Here is a 19,855-nt window from a genome sequence, read left to right as displayed (position 1 = left end):
TTATTTATTATAATTATTATTTTATTAATTAGAACTGTCATTTTTATTCATAATTGTTAACTTTGTTCATAATAAGAGCCACTTTAATTAATTAATTAATTTATAAGAATTGTGACTTCTCTTAATGCATTTATGTATTTACTAGGGCATACCATCGAGATTAGGGAGAGGAGAACAACTCAAATTAAATGAGCAGGGAGGGGGTGTACCATAAAAGGGTCTCCACAGCCTCATTAATATTTTGTAAATTTCAATATGGATATCCCTTCATTATTAGCAAAAGAAGAGTACTTACCATTATTTCCCACGGTTTAGGAGTAGGAGCTATACCTTCAATTCCATGTACTTTTTGTTTTTAGTTTTATTTATTTTTCAATAATTGAAACGAAGAGTAGATGAGAGTGTATTATTGCGAGACCGAGACGGGTCAATTTCTTGATCTAAATTTGTACTAGTATTTATAATTATAAATATATGATTGATCGAATAAGATTGAAGTCGGCCTTAACTTTCAAGTGATTTTGATTTGTGAGGCCTTTCATCATGTCTGCATATTTTCCGGATCGTGCCAAATCCTACTTTTCGCTAGAGAGCTAGTTCTTGATTCGGACCCCTGCCCTCAAATATCGATAAACACATGCTTTCTTGATTCTATAAAAATAAATCAGTATACTGTATCTATCTGTTTTAGAACATAGACCACCTACTATCTTGAGTTTTTCTTTAATTTGCAACATCCATAGATACTCATACTAGCTAGATGTGCTTTTCAAAAAAATAAATTGAGATCGAGTTATTAAACTTTAATCAATTCGGCTCAATACAAAGATATCAAAATTTTATTTATTCTCTTCCGTTTTAAAATGATGAAATATACCAAGTATCGGCCGAGAATGAGTGTCGTCGTTAAAGGGTCACGAATTCATATTTGTCTGCCATCAACTAGGTCGAGCAGCTCAAGGCTTGCTCAATTACAAATATTTAATTATCTTTCTCCTCTATTACTATTTAATTTGCAACTAATGCAGGCTTGAGGCTTATCATATCATCTAAAGAAACTTGGTGATCGATCCTTGATCAGGAGAGGAATGTCCTAATTAATATTCAGGACTATATATGACGAAATTATTGACTTATTTAGAGATATATAATCAAATTAAATACATATAAAAGCTAATTGTTTATATATATAACTAATTGTGAGATCTATTTTATTTTTTCTGTAATTTTGTATATTGTATATATGTCAATGTGTCGTGCATTATTACCTCATAATATAAAATGGATAAAATATAAATAAATAATGCAACTTCGATTATCCTATTCCCAACAAAATGCAAGAGTACGTATAGAAGAGAAGGGAGCCAGTCTCCGACTCTCAGTCTCAATAGAAAGAAGATTACTGTTTTTTATTTATTTTTATATTCACGTGAATATGCAATCGTGCTTGTGTACCGACTAATTAAACCACATTCTTATAAAGAAAAAAAAAGTACTATTTTAATTAATACTTGTGACGATAACGCAAATGTCAAATGTGCTAGTAAGTAGTATAATATTTAAAAACTACAATTATATAGAAAGTTACATGGAAATAATTGGATATATGGTTTTCTAGAAATATAATAAATTAATTGGCCGTGATTATAGCATTCTGTTACTGGATCAACAAGTTACATCACGCACTTGGTTTCAAACTCCAACGGTATATAGTTAATTAGTTATGCAAGAATTTCAAGGGAAGTCAATAAAAAATAGATAAATATCAAAGGACCTTGTTGAAATATTGATAAATTATGGGGATGTCATGAAAACTTCGACAAACATCGGATAGGTTTATTATGTCTTACAAATTTGACAGATCAGCAGACTTTATATATATATATATATATATATATATATATATATATATATATAGGGTTAGCTTATATTGAGATTTTAAATATTTTGAGATTTTGAGATAAATGAACATATCAATAAATTCTTTGAACATAACCAATATAACTGATGAACATATGAATCTATTTAATTTATTTAAAAAACACGCCACTTGTAGGGATTGAACCCTAGACCAACGCGCGTTCATAAAAATTAATTGACAAGTTCATCAAAATGTACTTATATGTTCATTTATCTCAATATCTCAAAATATATATAAATCTCAATTGAACCAATTCCTATATATATATATATGCATACTCCCCTAATACTAGCAACATTTGTATAGTAAATGTAAAATACATATCCTAATTATGGAACTAGAAATACTATTACTTCCCATAATTATAGGTTAAAATGTTGTTTACCTCTTATACACTTATAGCAACATTTTTATAGCGGTTACCCAAACATAATAATTTAGTGATATATTTCTCATTTATAACTATGAATCTCAATTTCTCAACCACAGAGTCAAAAATACATATTTTCTATGATTACTCATGATTTACTCTACAGACCATCACATGTATGAATCTTAAAGAAATACTACTCTATTCATCCACGTACAATAAAATTTTATAAATTTTTTTCGAGACATTGATAAAAGAAATTTTCTTTTTGTTTTTGGACCATACCCCAATGGATAATATCTCATTTATTCTTACTTTTTCACATCTTCACTATTCGCAATACATTTAACAATCTCGGCTTAAAACTCGCGCCACTGGAGTTTTATTATAGAGGGAAAGAATACTAATTAGTATTTTCCGTCGTGACATATTTTGTTTTCCAAATATATATTTCGATAGAAAATAAATGTTTATTTTCCCATATTTCAACTCCTTAGTTACACGCTTGTTATGTTTATTTAATTTGTACGTGGGTGTTGTATTGTCACAAGGAATGTTACAAATTAGGTTTACATTGCATCAAAAACGTATAATGTGTATGCATACAATTAGAGATATACGTGCATAAACACCTATAATCAGCCCCAAAAATGTCAACATTATCTTAAATTAGGGGTTTGACATGTGGGCCATGGAGTTGCATGTGCCCGCATGTGCTGTGTCTTTCTCCCACTGCCCCACCACCAACCCCTTCTTTCTCCACATAAATTGGCTTTATTCACTTTCTTCACTTCTCTCATTCTCCTCTCTCTCTCTCTCTCCTTGGCTTCGGCTGCACTTATTCGTTGGATCCCAACAATTTTTTTCAATTTCTTCTGCATTTTTTCTATCTGACCTCACACCTGGATTTCTGCTGCTATCCAGTCGGTACGATGAAAGCAAGGTATGTAGTAATCATCATGAATCGTCTTAGTTTCATATGCTAAGCTAGCTAATACCACTAACTTAGATATATATATATATACCTCTTCATATTCATATATGATATGTATAGTTTAATTTAGAATTGAGAATTGTTTCGTGACTGCTAGAGCTAGGATTTATGTACAGGTTAATTAACAATCATTTATGGTAACTCTTGAGTTGATAGTTAAACCAAGTTTTTGGTTAGATTTGATGCCTCGTATCTTCATGCAATGTTGCTCATTTAATTTCACATACAATAATTTCATAATTGCTGCTTAAATACGACTGGTCCATATATAATTCCTTGGTTGTTTCCCCCTTAGCTTAACAAATTATATAATTATCAGGCGCAGATCATCATCGTCACTGAAACGCGAATTTGTGAAGAAATGGATAAAGGGGCTTCAGATATGCAGAAATAGGAAGAAAGATTGGACGATTTTGGAGAGGAAAAACGCCATAAAATTATCAGCAGATGTAGCCATGGCTGCAACCAGGAAGGCGGGGACCCAGTGGCGGCGGGCTCTGCTGTGCGACGTCGTTTCACAAAACCCAACCAACAAAGCAGTCGTCGAAAAACTTTTAGGTCGGAAATTACAAAACAGTAGAGTGAGGTCATGCAGTCGGAGAATTGTAAGACAAAGCCGCATTTGTAGTGGGAAAGCAGGAACAAGAGTTGTACCAAAGTCGAGCTCGATTGCGCGCAGATTGGTGAAGAACAGAAGCCGGACGCTTCGAAAGCTTGTACCTGGAGGAGAAGAAATGGATGGGGTTTCGCTGCTTCAAGAAACCCTAGATTATATCGTCTCGCTTCGACTTCAGGTCGATGTAATGCGACGTCTTGCTGCCATGGCATCAAACTAGCTGGACTACTATTTATGCCTTCTGCAATATTATTGTATGTATTTTTTAATTGTAGATGATGGTGGCTATCAGAAAATGTAATATAAATATTTATATATATATATACATAACATATGCGTGTGTGTACAGACTGTAGGTGAAGCCATGAAAGCGTAGTCATGCCAATTACTATATCATTAATTAAATTTCTGCTATACCCCTCTCTCCTGCAGACTATTTATTTTCGTCAATGAATTATTATTCATACTGCCTACCTAGATAAACATCCCTCAAAAAAATTGTTTGGAATTATCTCTAACTAATTAATAATTAACGCTATAATTATTAATTTCAACATTACCAATGAATTTATAGTGCCGGCAATTTTAGTCCTGTGAATGTGATGAATGCTACAGTTTACTTGAGCTATAAATTACAGGATGAGATCCTGTCCCACAATTTTATGTGTGCCACTGTGTCTCATGTTTATATTTATTATTTTAAAAATATTTTTTATAAAAATAAAATTTATTATAATAGTATGAATTATATTTAATTTTTATTTCAAAAAATTAAATTTTTTAAAAAGTATATACCATGACTTTGAATTTATCAACTTATTATTATCTAATAAAAGTGAAATTAAATGATAAAAAATAATTATATACCCTAAATTGATGGAATAAACCCTAGTTAATAATCACAAAATTAAACTAAAGCATATAAAGTTGAAATTGAAAGTTGAAATTGAAGAAAATATATATATAAGAAATTAAATAAAATTGAAAGTGGGACATAAAGTATGGTACACTGAATCTCATTCCATAAATTACCGATACTCGGAAATTAAATTAACTAGGTCACCGAAAATACATTAATTTAATCCAATAATAATAATAACAACAACACGATCTAGTCGACAAATGATAGTAATATCAACTAGTTTGGGCGCACAATGTCATTTTCGTGAACATGTACATTTATATGTTGTTTTACTAAGTTACAATAACAATATGTATATAGTATTTCGTAAAAATGTGGGAAGCATTATAATTAATGCATCAACTATTAAAATTAATGCACTCCAAAAAATTAAAATTTTCCTTCTCTTCAAAATTCGAGATGATGCATCAACCGTAGATTTTGATGATCGAATGATTGAAAATTGGTGCTTCATTCTTAAACCATTAAATAAAATAAGAATGAAGAATCATTTTATTCAATCATCAAGATTTACGGTTGATACATCATCTTGCTGGATGAATGTATTACTTGGATTTCGAATCCTAGAGGGAGCGGATTTTTTTTTCGAATGCATCAGTTTTAACAATGGATGCATTAAATTTTATAACAGATGCATTAATTATAATGATTCTCAAATTTTCACGAAAATTATAATTTTCACGAAAATTATAATTTTCACTAGAATCGCACTATATGTGTGTGTATGTGTGTTTGTGTGTGTAAAGACACATAGGAATTGGTTATCGTAAAATTAACTGCAAGGTTCAATACAATATTCTCAATTTTTACGTTAATCAAACCATATACATTTATACATATCTATAGACATCATTTGAAATTTTCGAGCCGATTTTGCATTATTATACATTTAACCGTATATTTGTATCTAATTAGGAACTCTAACCTAATCTTCCACGAACCTATACGCCAATGGTATCACTTGGCCATTATAAGGGTGAGGCGAGTGTTTGATCTCCAAATAATTTTATCTTCCTAAATCCTAATTATTTGAAAAGATAAAGAAAAAGTAATTCACAAAATAATCATGTCATGTGGTGTGAAAATTACTGATCTGGTCCATTAATGTGTGTGGCGATTGGTTATGGTTAAATTGGGCTAGGGCCTAGAGCCCACTAGGATTAGGCCATAGCTTGCGAGAACCACAAAACAAATCCAGGCCCAACATGAACCACTACACTGTGAGTGGCATTAAATCTTCCAAATAAAATACTTACTACATTTTAAAAACAAACATTTGCACTGTAAGACTAATATTTCATTAGCTTATTTAAATTCATTAGTTTATATATATTTGTGGGTAGTAAAATATTGGTCAAAATTGTTTAAAATAAAATTCGAACCCCATAGCAATTTTTTTATGATATTTCATCAATGGGAATCTTACATCGGTTTTTTATATGACTTCATCATAAATGATAAACTAAATTTATAAACAAAGGAACTATTAAATAACAACATATACTAACATTTTAGTACATTTAAGTAGTTAATTAATTAATTCTATGTCATGCTTTACTGTATAAAATTAAAAAATATCAAATAATTTAGTTTTGTTATTTCTTATAAAATGAAATCAACTAACCTCAGTACAAATTATTACTAATTTTTTCAAAACTAAAAATGCTACTTGATTTAACTAGATTAACTAATGACCGGATTGAAAATTCAATTATTTGATGTTGGTTCGAGGGAAATTCAACTATCCGTAGATGTGAAAACTCTAAATTTAAATAATCTAATTCAATTTTTAAAAAATGACGAGTTCACCAATAAGCCAACATTGAGAAAGCTAGAAACTATAATTGTCTGGTAAACATAAGATGATTTTTTAAATATTAATATATATATATATATATATATATATATATATATATATGTGTGTGTGTGTGTGTGTGTGTGTGTAATAAATTAAAAATATAAAAAAAAATTGGCTTAATATATTTAAAACTAATTCATATTGACAAGTCTGCATAAGTTTTTTAACAAGGCACAATTATATTTTGTATTAAATTAATGACAATACAGATTGGTCAATTAATTGATAAACATTTCTACCAGGTATATGCTTCTTTATAGCTCTAGACGAGATAATTCTCAAAATTCACTTCTGGTCATTCAAACTCCAGACGAGTTAATGTTAAAAACTTAGAGGTGATCTATCAAGCTCCAAACGAGATGTGCCCAGAACTCAGTTTTTGTTCTAAACAATATGATGCTCACAAGCTAGAAAGTAGTTTGTCAAGTTTCAAACGAGATGAGCTTATAACTTAATTTCATCATTTTAAGCTCCAAATGAGGTGATGCTTAGCACTTAACTCCAATCTTTTAAGCTTCAAAATAGTGATGCTTAGAAGTCACCTTTGGTATATCAAACCATGTACGAGATTAGTCACATATGATCTTTCAAACTTTACACAAGATGATGTTCACAAGTCAGTTATGATTTTACGAGCTCTAGATGAGATGTTGCTCACAAGTCAATTCAGATCTTTCAAGTTGCAGATATGATGCTCAAAAGTTAGTTATACTCTTTTAAGCTCTAGATGGTGATACTCGTAAGTCAAATGTCAAGATTCAGATAAGATGGTAATTAGAAGTTTGACGTACAAAAACTAAATGTGAGCTACACACAATGATGCTCAAAAGTCTTGCAAAGTTCAGATGAAATGATGCTCAGATATAAGATGTGGACTTAAATTATTTTTTATCTGCCAATTTAAAATATATATATATATATATATAGGGTGTGGTTATAATGAGAACCACACTTATCGTGAGAACATAAGAACCATTAAAATCAATGCATCTGCTATATAAATTAATGCATTCGCTATTAAATTTAATGCATCCGAAAATAATAAAAATTTTGCTCTATTCAGGATTCGAACCCAGGATCTGCATTCATCCACCAAGATGATGCTTCCACCGTAGATCTTGATGATCGAATGGCTTAAAATGGTTCTCCGTTCTAATTTTATTTAGTGGTTCTTATTTGAACCTCTCCCTATATATATATATATATATATATATATATATATATATATATACTCCTATATAATTAGTAAATCTTTTCTATATGCGATTAATAAGAAATACGATGTATTAATCTTCCATCATATTTTATGTCAAATTTACATATATATTTTTTCAGCTTATTATTTTTTTAAATCTCCAATCCCACATCAATTTTTTTATGAAATTTTCATCAAATGAAAACTTATATAAAAAGGCCATCATTCTATCTCTCAACAAAAAATTAACATTTATTAACTGGCGAAAAAGTTAACATTTATTATCCACAACGATGTATTGGCTTTGGAAAGAGAGAAATAGAAGAAAATTTTGTGATGAGAGTAGTACAGTGGAAAAAATGGTAAGACAATGTCAATTATCCATTGCCACAGTAGGGGATCAATATTGCAAAGTGATGCAGTATTTGAAGTTATAGAGGTTAGAGTAGATGATAGAATTAAGTAGTTTGTTGGTTGTAAAATTATGCTTACGCTGCTTCACTTGGTAATAAAAGTAATTCTAATTACAAAAAAAAAATTGAAATTATTATAGTTTGAATTGTATCGTCAATTTAATTTGATAGAATACAATTAATTAAAATATAATTTATATATAGAGATTATATACAATGATTATAAATTAAAATGTAAAAATAAAATGGTTCGTCATCAAATTTGGATGGATTACATGCTAGTTTAATAGAACGGTTGTATCAAAAGCCTTTGGAGAGGAATTGAAGTTTTCATGCAAGATCTGTTTCAGCACAATATTCACGCTTTTTCCCCCTATCTTCATCGATGTAAAAACAGTTATCATTTTGTATTTGATTTGAGTTATAGAGTAATTTGATTTTAAAAATTTAAGGAATTTAGACTCACAATCTTATAGTCACGAAATTTCGGGTTCCACCATCAAGTGTGAAATAAATGTGCACAAGAGTTACTTATTTAATTGAGAGTTTCAATCACTATATAATTTTATCCTAAGACTAATTTGATTGATAACTTTCGATGTTTGTTATTGCTCTCTTAGTTTTTGAGTCTTCTCCGTCAATTTGAAAATAGAGTGGAATTTCCTGCAATTAGAACATGTATAGTGTCTTCATCTCCTTCACAAAATAGTTTATTCTCTTCATATTTCCCTATACTTGGGTAATAATTCAAGCCTAATCTCGTTAGATTCTTCACATTATTACATAGACCAGACCCTTGTGATAACACAATAGAAGAAAAAGTACTAGCTAATGAAGAATTCCAAAGTCAATAAGACCTAACTAGCTCATGTGGCAAAACAAAGGCACCTAAAAGTACTTTCTTTTGTGAGAGGGTCTTGGATTCAATCTCATCTGCGTGCAGTGTAGTTTTCTCTTTTTTATGAGAGATCTTGGGTTATCGATTCCTCTGTGTATGGATGACTTATTTGATTATATCAATAGATATCTCTTGTAATTCTTAAAAAGAAAATGAAGAATCACAACAAACGTACGTGAACTTATACGTTACATTAATTGGATCATAATTCATATTTATCATTTTGTAAGTATTTACAATTACAAATACGACAACTGAATTAGGACAAATTCTTTATAATTAATGTGGAGTTGCTTGGAAACTTCACAGTAATGATAGCTTGAAATCGCTATTGCCAAAATCAAATGATTATCACCAGGATTTTTCCCGTATTAAAACATATTTTACGTTTCTTTTCAGCAATAAAGTATCAATACTTAATGCTATTTACTTTTGATGTTACATCCCTATTCATTGCACATGCAACAATATGTTTTTCAACCTCAAATTATATTATTATTAGTTGGTTAATGAACACTTAATATTAAAAATTCTCAAACACTAACCACTCTATCCCTATACCAATATTATTATTATTATTATTATTATTATTATTATTATTATTATTATTATTATATCGGCACTTACTAACTAGATCATCATCACATTGGCTGAGATCATTTTTCAGTTTTTTTAACATACTTCCTTCCCATTAGGCTTGTCCTATTTTTTTTAACACAGTTATTAAAGAGAGTACAATTAATATAGTAAAAATGTCTAAATATGTGAAACTATATTGTTTGTAATGTAAAATCATTACTAAATATAGAAATAAGGACAAGATCAATTGAACAACCCAAAAAAGAAAATATGACAAGATCAATAGGATGAAGGAAGTATTATTTATAAGTCGAATTTGACATATATAGATTTAGCTATATATCTAACATTAAGTCTCAGTAGATTAATTTAATTGTGATTTTTTAATTATATTAAATTGTGTTTTGGAGGTACATAATTACATATTTAGACTAGTATTTCGGACTTTTTACTAGTATTTTGACAAGTCTCTCTACATTATATATATATACTCCATCTATCTATAATATTGTTTTCATTTTTGGCATTTTGATTCGTCTATAATATCATTTTCATTTTTATTTACAACATGGTTCACATAATACTTTATTTCCCTCCACACATTTATAGTGGCATCCAAACTCCATTCACACCAATTAGGGATGTCAGTGGGTGGATATTACCCGGACCAGAACCAGAACCGTTCATTACCCGTTGAGCTATAAAGCAACGGTTCTGGTTCTGGTTCTAGACCCGACCCATTTAGACCCAAAACCTGACGGGTCAGATCCGACTCGACCCGTTTGTTATGGGTCCGGTCCGACCCGACATGTTTTGCCGCTAACCCACCACCACTCACCCCCACGCCCATCCCATCCACCCCACCCCCCCCCACCCCAATTTTTTTTTTTAATTTTTTTTAAAAAAATTTCTCCCCAATCCCACCCCAGCCCCGCCACCCCCACCCACCCCCACCCACCCACCCACCCACCCACCCACCCCCCACCCAAAAAAATTTTTTTTTTTAATTTTTTTAAAATTTTTTCCTCCCCAATCCCACCCCAGCCCCGCCACCCCCACCCACCCCACCCACCCACCCCCCACCCCCCTCCCAAAAAAATTTTTTTTTTTTAATTTTTTTAAAATTTTTTCCTCCCCAATCCCCCCCCAGCCCCGCCACCCCACCCACCCCCCCCCCCCCCCACCCCCCCCCCCCCAATTTTTTTTTTTTTTTAAAAAATTTCCTCCCCAATTCCACCCTAGCCCCGCCACCCCCACCCCCCACCCACCCCACCGCCCTCACCCCTACCCACCCCCCCAATTTTTTTTTAATTTTTTCTCCCCATCCCTCCGTCCAAAAAAATTATTTTTTTATTTTTTAAAAATTTTCTACCCAGCCCCACCCCACCCCCACCGACCGCAACCCCTTCCCCATTTTTTTAAATTATATTTATGTCGTTCGGCTCTATAGCTTCCGATCAACACTCGCACTTTTGTTACGTAATTTCTAATATAATAGATCGAACTATTTAATAAACGATAACAAAAAATTACAAAATGATACACGCCGTTTTCATTGTTCAATCAAATTCTTGACCTATAAAGCGGTGGGGATAAAATTTTAAAAGGGGGGGGGGGGGTTGGTGGATGGGTGGGGATGGGGAGAAAATTTTTTAAAAAAAAGTAATTTTTTTTAGGTAGGGGTGGGGGTGGCAGAGGTGGGATTGGGGAGAAATTTTTTTAAAAAAAATTAGGGGGTGGGGGTGGGTGGGGTTAGGGAGGAAAAATTTAAAAAAAAATGGGGGGGAGGGAGGTGGGTGGGGGTGGCGGGGCTGGTGTGGGATTGGGGAGAAAAAAAATTTTTAAAAAATTTTTTGGGGGGGGGTGGGTGGGGGGTGGGGGCGGTGGGGTGGGTGGGGGGTGGGGGTGGCGGGGCTGGGGTGGAATTGGGGAGGAAATTTTTTTTAAAAAAATAAAAAAAAATTTTTTGGGGGGTGGGGGGGGGGGGTTGGGGGGTAGGTGGGGGGTGGCGGGGCTGGTGTGAGATTTGAGGAGGAAAAACATTTAAAAAAATTAAAAAAAAAATTTTTTTTTTGGGAGGGGGGGTGGGGGGTGGGGTGGGTGGGGGTGGCGGGGCTGGGGTGGGATTGGGGAGGAAAAATTTTAAAAAAAATTAAAAAAAAAAAAAATTGGGGGGGGGGGGGTGGGGGGTGGGTGGGTGGGGGTGGCGGGGCTGGGGTGGGATTGGGGAGGAAAAAAATTTTGGGACTTGGTGTATCGAGACCATGGGCTTTTTTGGTCTTTTTTGGGCATTTTTAAGTTTGGTAATGGGTATTATTGGATCTATGGGTCTTATAATACCCATGGGTAATTAACCTACCCGCACCATTTAATTTTTCACTTAATGGTCTGGTCCGGTGTGGATCCATTAAGCAATGGGTCGGTTCTGGTTCCGGAACCGTAGCAATTTTAATAGTTCTGGTCCGGGTAAAACCCACCCATTGACATCCCTAACACCAATATCTACTATTATCAACTACTATTCATCATTTTTTTAAACTCGTAACGTCCATAATAGGGAAATGATATAGTGGACGGAGGGAGTATTACAAAACCAAAAAAACCTCAAATAAAATGAGGCAAGCACAACTTAGTACTGTCTTATCACATGACCTTAATGACTATTTCAAATATTTTGTGACACCTCAATTCAATAATCTCAAAAGCTAATTATACATGCCTTTGTCGACAACTTGAAACGCGATAACAAGCCTAGTGAGGAAATTAAAGTAGTTTTGCTCATTTGTACAACATCATTACATTCTAAAAGCTAATCTTAATTTAATTTGTTTATCAAGGCGATAATCATTTATACATAGCTTTGCTTTTTAGATATAATAATCTAACTTCAGTTATACACATCTATCTTCTTCTTTTTTTTAAATAATTCAGGTAACATTATCTGGATTAATCTTGGACCGTGATAACCTTCTAGTACCAACTTATATATACAATGTATTCAACATTTAAATCCAAAGAGATATTGGATGAATTATGAAAGTATGTGATCGCTTAATTATCGAACCTAACAAGACGTCGTATTTCATGATCGTATGTTATGGTTTAACGTTTTGTTGGCGTCGACTCGAGACATGGCCCAAGACAGCTCTTGCTACTCATTCTACCACTTATGATGTTATGTCTCAAAATTTGTACATGCTTAGCTAGACTTTCTGGTATCAATTTAAAGACGCCAAAATATAGGACCCAAAAAGATTTAAAAACACCTATTTATCAGTACTAGTCATATTAAGTTTTTATGCTTCATGAGTGGCTAGCATGTGTTGTTTTTTCCCGTTGTAAATTGGGTGCTTTTCTTCAACAAAATCTGCTTATCTACATAAACATGCATATATGCCTCATGGGGTCCTCCTAACTTCCATCAACAATAAATCCAAAATATAATATTCCAAAGTTGATAATTTTAAATCCTTTTCCAACTGTAGCTGCATCTCTCATCAATCAAATTCTTTTAAAGTACATCTAGCTAGAGAGTTTTCGGTGAGACAACACAAAGAAGTGGCTCTTTCAGATAAGAATAACCTTTTTTTTTTAACATCTAAATTGGGTTTAATCTTGATTTTAATGATGGAGGGATAGATCATTAGATAAGTTTTTTTTTTTTTTTTGATGAAATTTCTAAATAAATAATACAAACCACTCACACACTCCACCTATGGTAGTAATAGTGGCCGAGAGTACTCGAACCTGTGACCTCTTGGACAACAGGCAACCACTCCATCCACTAGGTCATCCCAAGGGGACATCATTAGATAAGTTTTTTTTTTTTTTTTTTTGATGAAATTACATTATAAATAATACAAATCACACACACACCCCACCTAGTAGTTATAAGTTTTGATTAAACAGGACTTGGATCATGTTATAAGTTCTATAAGTTATATGTATGTATCTAATGTTTATATATTCTTAATAAGAAAAATTAATACATTAAACTTAATATAGTTGTAGTTTATTAGAATTAAATTAAGAGACATCTTCATTCTTTCCTAGCCAAACTTTCTTTGGTCGTTTCATTTCACAAGTTTCATAAAAATTAAAGGTCTAGAATCCCAACAAGACGAGGCATTATTGCAGTTGCATTAATTTGTTTCTCAGTTGATACATGCATGGAATGCTTATTTAATGGAAAGTAACACAATTGAGTAAGGTTGATACAACGAGTTCTAATGATGTGGTAGGCTCTCTTGTTCCCCTATTTTCATTCTATTTTTTTGGGTTCACAATACAGCTCCAAATCAACAACTTTATAGATGCTTATGGACCATATGCTGCTAGTAAAGCTCAATATAATGTATATTAAGCCACATGAGTAAAGAAAAAACATCCTACAATTTTCCATAACTGAATCAACATATCTTCTCCCAAACTCCATGGTCTTAGCAAAGATGGATTCAGACTTCAATCCAACACTCTCTCAAGCTCATCCGGAGACGATGGATTTCCTCTCCCACGCTTGGTGCGACTTTGCAGTTCAAGCTCTGCAGCCTCCGACACATGAGCAATCACTCGTTCTTCACGACAGCTCTATAAAGATATTTGAGAGCGACGCCAAGCCTCCTTCCGTAGTAAGTTGGCTATAGGGCTTTAAGCTTATTCTGTTATCACAAACAATGCAGGTTTATGTGACAGAAAATGTCTTGCAGAAGACCAACAACAGTGCGAAGTTAGACGATGGGGATAAGTTCTTGCCTCCTTGGAAATCCAATGATGTTAAGGTAAAGAGAAGATGAAATTATGGTTAAATATTATCAAGATTTGTGTAGAATTGATAGAATTATTGGAATCTATTTTCAGTCATGGATATGGATGCAACAAGCTATGCACCCAGAAGTGAATTATAACAGCTACTTCAAAAGGAAATGGGTAAGAGTGTGTGTGTGTGTGTGTGTGTATTTCTGATATAGAGATTCAACATGTAACTATGAATGCAGATGTCATGGAAGCTCGCGCCATTTAAACATGTCTCGATCAAGAAATGGCTGAACGAGATGAAGCAGAGGCGAAAAGAGGAGCAGAGATTACAGAAGGCGGAGGTCCATGCAGCGATATCAGTAGCAGGCGTTGCAGCTGCACTCGCTGCATTAGCAGCAGAGAACTCAAAACACGGTGAGAGAGAGGAGTCTCGTGCTGTTGCTTCTGCAGCGGCCTTAGTGGCTGCACAGTGCGCAAAGGTGGCTGAGGCGATGGGAGCCAAGAGGGAGCAGCTGAGCAGTGTGATAGGCTCAGCAATCAGCGGCACAACTGCCAGCGAGATAGTCACGCTAACGGCTGCTGCTGCAACGTGTATGAGCTATTACTTTCATATTAGGACAACAAAAGTTTGTTAGTCATAATATCTTCTCACTTGTCCAAATATGCCACTTTGTAGCAGCAATAAGAGGAGCTGACACTCTCAAAGCCAGATCATCATGCAACAACAGATTAAACAGGAGCTCACCGGTGCTACCACTCGAGGATGGTAATGAAGCCGATTTCAACTTTGAGAAATGCAGAGAAATTCTGGCCAAAGGTGCAGACCTCAATATTGAGATGGCAGATGGTATGAGTTATGATCATTACTTTTTAAAATCAAGATGGAAGATAAAGATAATTAAAATAGCATAAAATATCAAGCTATGTCTTCTCTCTAATTCCCAAAGTTGAAACAGGACGGTATTTGCTGAGATCAGTGGCAGTGATCTTAAATAATGAAGGAAAGGTACTCATATCTCTTCATGCTAATAGCTTACAGTTTTGGTGATGTTTAGTAAGATGAGTGAAGTTGTACTAAATTCAAACTGAAAAACTATCGACCTCATCACGTTCTAGAGTTCATCAGCTGCATCAAAATCTCATTCTTTAAATCATACAGGTTGTTCTCAAGATGAAGAACCTCAACATGCTAAGCGCTTTTGCAAGACAAAAAGAAAGTAAGTCCTTTTACATGTCTAATCTTTAATCTTACTTTCCTACAACTCATAGGCTCCTCAATCTAATGGATATAAATATATCGTTTTGCACGCATGAAAGTTAGTATACCATAGAGGCTAATGATGATAAAAACTGTCCTAGGTACTGTCCTAGACTGGCATGTAGAGCTATATAAAGAATCAGAAGGTGGGGATACTGAAACTGGCTACCTCGTAGTGTTATCGACGAACAAGGGGATGGTGAAGCTGGACATGATGAGTGATTATGAGCGCTACAGAATATGGTCTATGACTATAAATCACATGCTAATGCTCTCAACTACATTTACCAAGTATGAGCTGCAATTCTACAAGAATTGAACTTGAACCCTAGATTTTCTTGGGTAAAATATCTTCTCTATCATCAAAGTCCTCTTAAGTCTTAAGTCATTGTCATTTCTTTTTACGTGTCTTTATAATTTGAATATTGGTGATTCAATCATTTATGAATATAACCCTTGTTAAACAAAACTTCTGAGAAAGTATATAATTGCATAATCTGGCATAAACATTTTGTGACTAGTTTTCATAACTGTTTAAGCTTTTTGCTTCCAGAAGTGCTTACAAGCAAAAAGTTTACTACTTATCGTTATCTTTCCATATACCATCGCTCATTCGCTCATAAATTCATCGAATATATATAATATGAACAAGAAGTCATAAGCTCGACTAGATAGAGCAAACTGAATGCAGATAACGATTGAAAATTCAGCTTATGACCTTCAATGAGTAGTGTTCTTGATTTCAGAGAAAGTAAGGACCCAAAGGTCGTATACAGATGACATGATCCAAGAATAAAATATACACGAAGAGAAGACAGTAAGAAAAACCATTGAATACAGAGAAAAATTTGCATTGGAGAATGTTTTAGGGTATTACAATTGGTATGTAATAGGAAGACCTGTCCACAAAAGAAGCCTTCGGGGGCGATCCAAGAACCTGGCTTGCCAAGCTGGTTCGTCGCTCTCTACGGTGAACCCACTTTTCAAGTAGAGATTTTTAGCTGCCTCATTATTCACAGCCACATGAACGTATAAGTCACTTATTCCTGAAAATTCAAGATTCATAGAAAAGTCTAGGTCATTCACCGCACATACCTACTACAAGGAAGCATTTTCTCATAAAAATTATAGCATATACAGAGCACATAGCAAAGCTGTTACTGGAGGGACTCCCAAGTTCTGACTGGCAGGAAAGGGATAATGAAAAGATGAAAGAGAGCAGAACTTTCCCCTTCTATAATTTTGAAATTGGACAAATTTCCAAGTTGAAAATAGTTAAAAAAGAGGTACTCAACAGCAGAAAATGCAGGAATGTACTATCTGAGTTGATACATTTAATGATCTATGGGTGAAAGTGTCGAAAATGTTCTACAAACTATGATGCATCAACTTGAGAAATGGTTCAAGTAGGCACCAGTATCCACATATATACATGTAACAATATATTTATGTAGTGCTTACCCCAGTCTTGAGCAACCCTCTTAGACTCTGCAATTAGTTCATATCCCAAACCATTCCGATGCAGCTCTTCAGCCACACATACATTGCTAATATAAGCCCTCGCAAAATCAGATCCAATCCCCTAGTGAAGTGGAAAATAAAGTAAAGTAAGAACTTTTCAGATGATCAACTGGCTTAAACTAAATGATTTAAGAGACAATAGGATATGTCCCTATCGAAACCTTCACTTCAGCCACGTAATAATATTTTGATTTCCTAATTACTAACCAATAGAAGAAAACACTAAGGAAATGTACATGGATAGAAAATACCTGAGGCTTCATTCCTACTAATTCATCAGGAAGGCCAACACATTGATTTAGATCGAGTGTCCCAACAACAACTCTGTCTTCTCCATTTTGTGAAAACTGTAAAAAATGGCAGAGACATCAGGTAAACTATAGATTGTCGTTCACTGCAATACATGTACAGAAACTGGCTGAGCATAAAGACAGCACAAAATATACGCAAGCACACTATGTTTAAACATATTAGTGGGATAATTCAGAATTTCAGTGTAAGTTAAACAAATTAGAACCAGACGAGAATTAAGGGCTGCTGAACAAAGAATAATTAAAAATTTACATGTGCGGATGTGCCACCAATAATTTTGTGATGTTCAAACAGAGAGAAACTAGCTAACAACCAATCTAGATTTGATGACCAAACCAAAGAATATCCATCTCCCAGCTCTAACACAAGAAAATTAGAGGTACATCAGTCATCAAGTAAGCAAAGAAGGGTGGTGCTTACTTTACAAGCAGCACACAAGTCTTTGGAGACACGCATCAGCCATGACATCGGCAATGTAGCATTGATGCAAGAAACTTTCCTAAATCCCTTTCTCTTTCCGGCTACACGTTCACTTAGTGCTTCGAACTCACGTTCAACCAAGTACCTTTTATGATCCTAACAGAACTTGACATGTAAGAAATAACATCAGCTTTATATTACCAAATATAACAAGAGCGTGTGTGAAGCAAAACTATCACAGCAAGTACTACAAAATCGTAGAGAAAGCACCAAAAAACTATAGTATAACAACAAATAAGCCTATTGTTAAGGCAGAATGACATCAATAGCAACCAACATAGGCATAATTTTAAGATCATCCATCGCTCATTCAAAAGCTCAAAACAACCACATAAATTCTTTAATTACGCTAAGAATTTTACATTCTGAGCGACAGCAGCAATCCAGCACAGACGTTGACTTGGAACTGGGCAAAATAACGGTAGCGGAAACAGTTACAGCATGACACTCACTTCGATGCCGAAAGTCTGTTCGTTGAAGTCGTAGAAGGTTCGGACTCGGAGGCGCGTGGCGGCCAAGAGCTCGGCCTCCGAGCACGTCGCCGACACAGACAGCAACGATCTATTGATCGTAACTGGTGGAGTTGCCAATTGATGTGCTGTTTGGTGGTCGGACAGCTGGCAGTAAAGACCGAGCGACGGGCGGCGGGGGAGAGAGGCGGCGCCACCGTGGACGTGGTTGAAAGGGGCGGCGAAGGAAGCGTGTGGAGGAGGGGTAGGAATATAGAAGATCAACATCTCTCTTCTCCGCCACCCACTCAATTCCGGTTCCGGTATAATCAATATCGTCAATTTGAATGAATTCATGAAAAATAAGTCCATTTCTTTTCTTTTTTCGGTTTTTTTCTTCTCTTTTTTGGATAAGTCGCTCAAAATATCACTATTGTTGTGAAAAATATTACTCCGGCTTCAAATGATCCTAAATTTTTCGGCACGAAAATTAAAGAATATGTAATAAAGGTGTAAATGATGGTAGGATCATCCAAAAAATAGTGTTAAATATTTTTAAATTTGAATTGAATCATTTGAAGTGAGACAACCCAAAATAAAAATAAAGTCATTTAAAGCGGGACAGAGGGAGTAATATCTTTTTACTCAAATTTGACATTTAGAGCATCACATCCATTAGCTCCTTTGGGGGTTCTAATAAAGTGGACTCACTTAAAACCTTTTTTTTTTACAGTCATTGCTTCTAGAATAGACTCTAAAATTTTCATTTTCATTTCTCCTCATTTCTCCCATTTAAATGTGTTTTAAACTTAAATTGAAATAATTCTTTATTAAATTTAAATTTAAGAATTACAATAACTAAAAAAATTATAATAAAATAAAATTTAAATTACAATTAAAAAAGGAATTATGGCCAAAAAATACATGAACTTTACAAAAAGTTGTAATTTTCACCTGAAGCTTCAATTAAGCAAAACAAAATACATAAATTTGTATTTTTGATGCAATTTTCACCTCAGCTTGACTTTTGGCAAAATTAGAGCTTAATTGCAATTTTCACCTGATGTTAGTCTAACTTCTGATGATTGGAGTGTTTAGAAATTTGGAGGTCTAAGAAGGTAAAAATTACTCCCTTCGTCCACCAATTTGTGTCCTAGGGGAAGGGGCCACGGGTTTTAAGAAAAAATGTATTGTTTATTTGTTGAGTGAAGAAGGGGATACAACTTTTAAGAAAAAATAATTTATTTGTTAAGGAAATAGTTATTAAAAATGAGTAGAACACGAATTGGTGGATGAACCAAAATAGTAAATTAG

At 33.9% G+C, this 19,855-nt stretch overlaps 3 protein-coding genes across 9 annotated transcripts; 2 read left to right on the top strand and 1 right to left on the bottom strand.

Annotated features, from left to right (window-relative positions):
- The first annotated feature begins 3,066 nt into the window (after positions 1-3,066).
- Positions 3,067-4,249, top strand: LOC131005014 (transcription factor IBH1-like 1). Its single transcript, XM_057931798.1, has 2 exons — positions 3,067-3,234; positions 3,605-4,249. The coding sequence occupies exons 1-2, from the start codon at positions 3,224-3,226 to the stop codon at positions 4,119-4,121; spliced, it is 528 nt and encodes a 175-aa protein (XP_057787781.1). The 5' UTR covers positions 3,067-3,223; the 3' UTR covers positions 4,122-4,249.
- Positions 4,250-13,799: 9,550 nt separating this feature from the next.
- On the top strand, positions 13,800-16,248 carry LOC131005011 (VAN3-binding protein). 6 transcript variants are annotated; one of them, XM_057931793.1, is made up of 9 exons: positions 13,800-14,003; positions 14,210-14,394; positions 14,473-14,544; positions 14,624-14,692; positions 14,761-15,112; positions 15,201-15,368; positions 15,478-15,527; positions 15,681-15,738; positions 15,881-16,248. In XM_057931793.1, exons 2-9 carry the CDS (start codon positions 14,215-14,217, stop codon positions 16,096-16,098), a joined length of 1,167 nt encoding a protein of 388 aa, XP_057787776.1. In that variant the 5' UTR covers positions 13,800-14,003; positions 14,210-14,214; the 3' UTR covers positions 16,099-16,248. The 6 variants fall into 6 exon arrangements, with proteins under 6 accessions (XP_057787776.1, XP_057787775.1, XP_057787773.1 ...); XM_057931792.1 differs by having other exon boundaries at positions 13,842-14,003; positions 15,198-15,368; XM_057931790.1 differs by having other exon boundaries at positions 13,985-14,394.
- A 245-nt stretch (positions 16,249-16,493) lies between these two features.
- LOC131005013 (GCN5-related N-acetyltransferase 7, chloroplastic) lies at positions 16,494-18,976 on the bottom strand. 2 transcript variants are annotated; one of them, XM_057931795.1, is made up of 5 exons: positions 18,545-18,976; positions 18,033-18,188; positions 17,552-17,647; positions 17,241-17,361; positions 16,494-16,825 (listed from the first exon to the last, which is right to left on the bottom strand). In XM_057931795.1, exons 1-5 carry the CDS (start codon positions 18,911-18,913, stop codon positions 16,653-16,655), a joined length of 915 nt encoding a protein of 304 aa, XP_057787778.1. In that variant the 5' UTR covers positions 18,914-18,976; the 3' UTR covers positions 16,494-16,652. The 2 variants fall into 2 exon arrangements, with proteins under 2 accessions (XP_057787778.1, XP_057787779.1); XM_057931796.1 differs by lacking the exon at positions 18,033-18,188 and having other exon boundaries at positions 18,545-18,927.
- Positions 18,977-19,855: the final 879 nt, after the last annotated feature.

This window comes from Salvia miltiorrhiza, chromosome 1 (genome assembly GCF_028751815.1).
Source record: "Salvia miltiorrhiza cultivar Shanhuang (shh) chromosome 1, IMPLAD_Smil_shh, whole genome shotgun sequence".
NCBI lineage: Eukaryota > Viridiplantae > Streptophyta > Magnoliopsida > Lamiales > Lamiaceae > Salvia > Salvia miltiorrhiza.
Note: the sequence above shows the minus strand (reverse complement) of the source record. Positions and strands in the feature narration are given on the sequence as shown.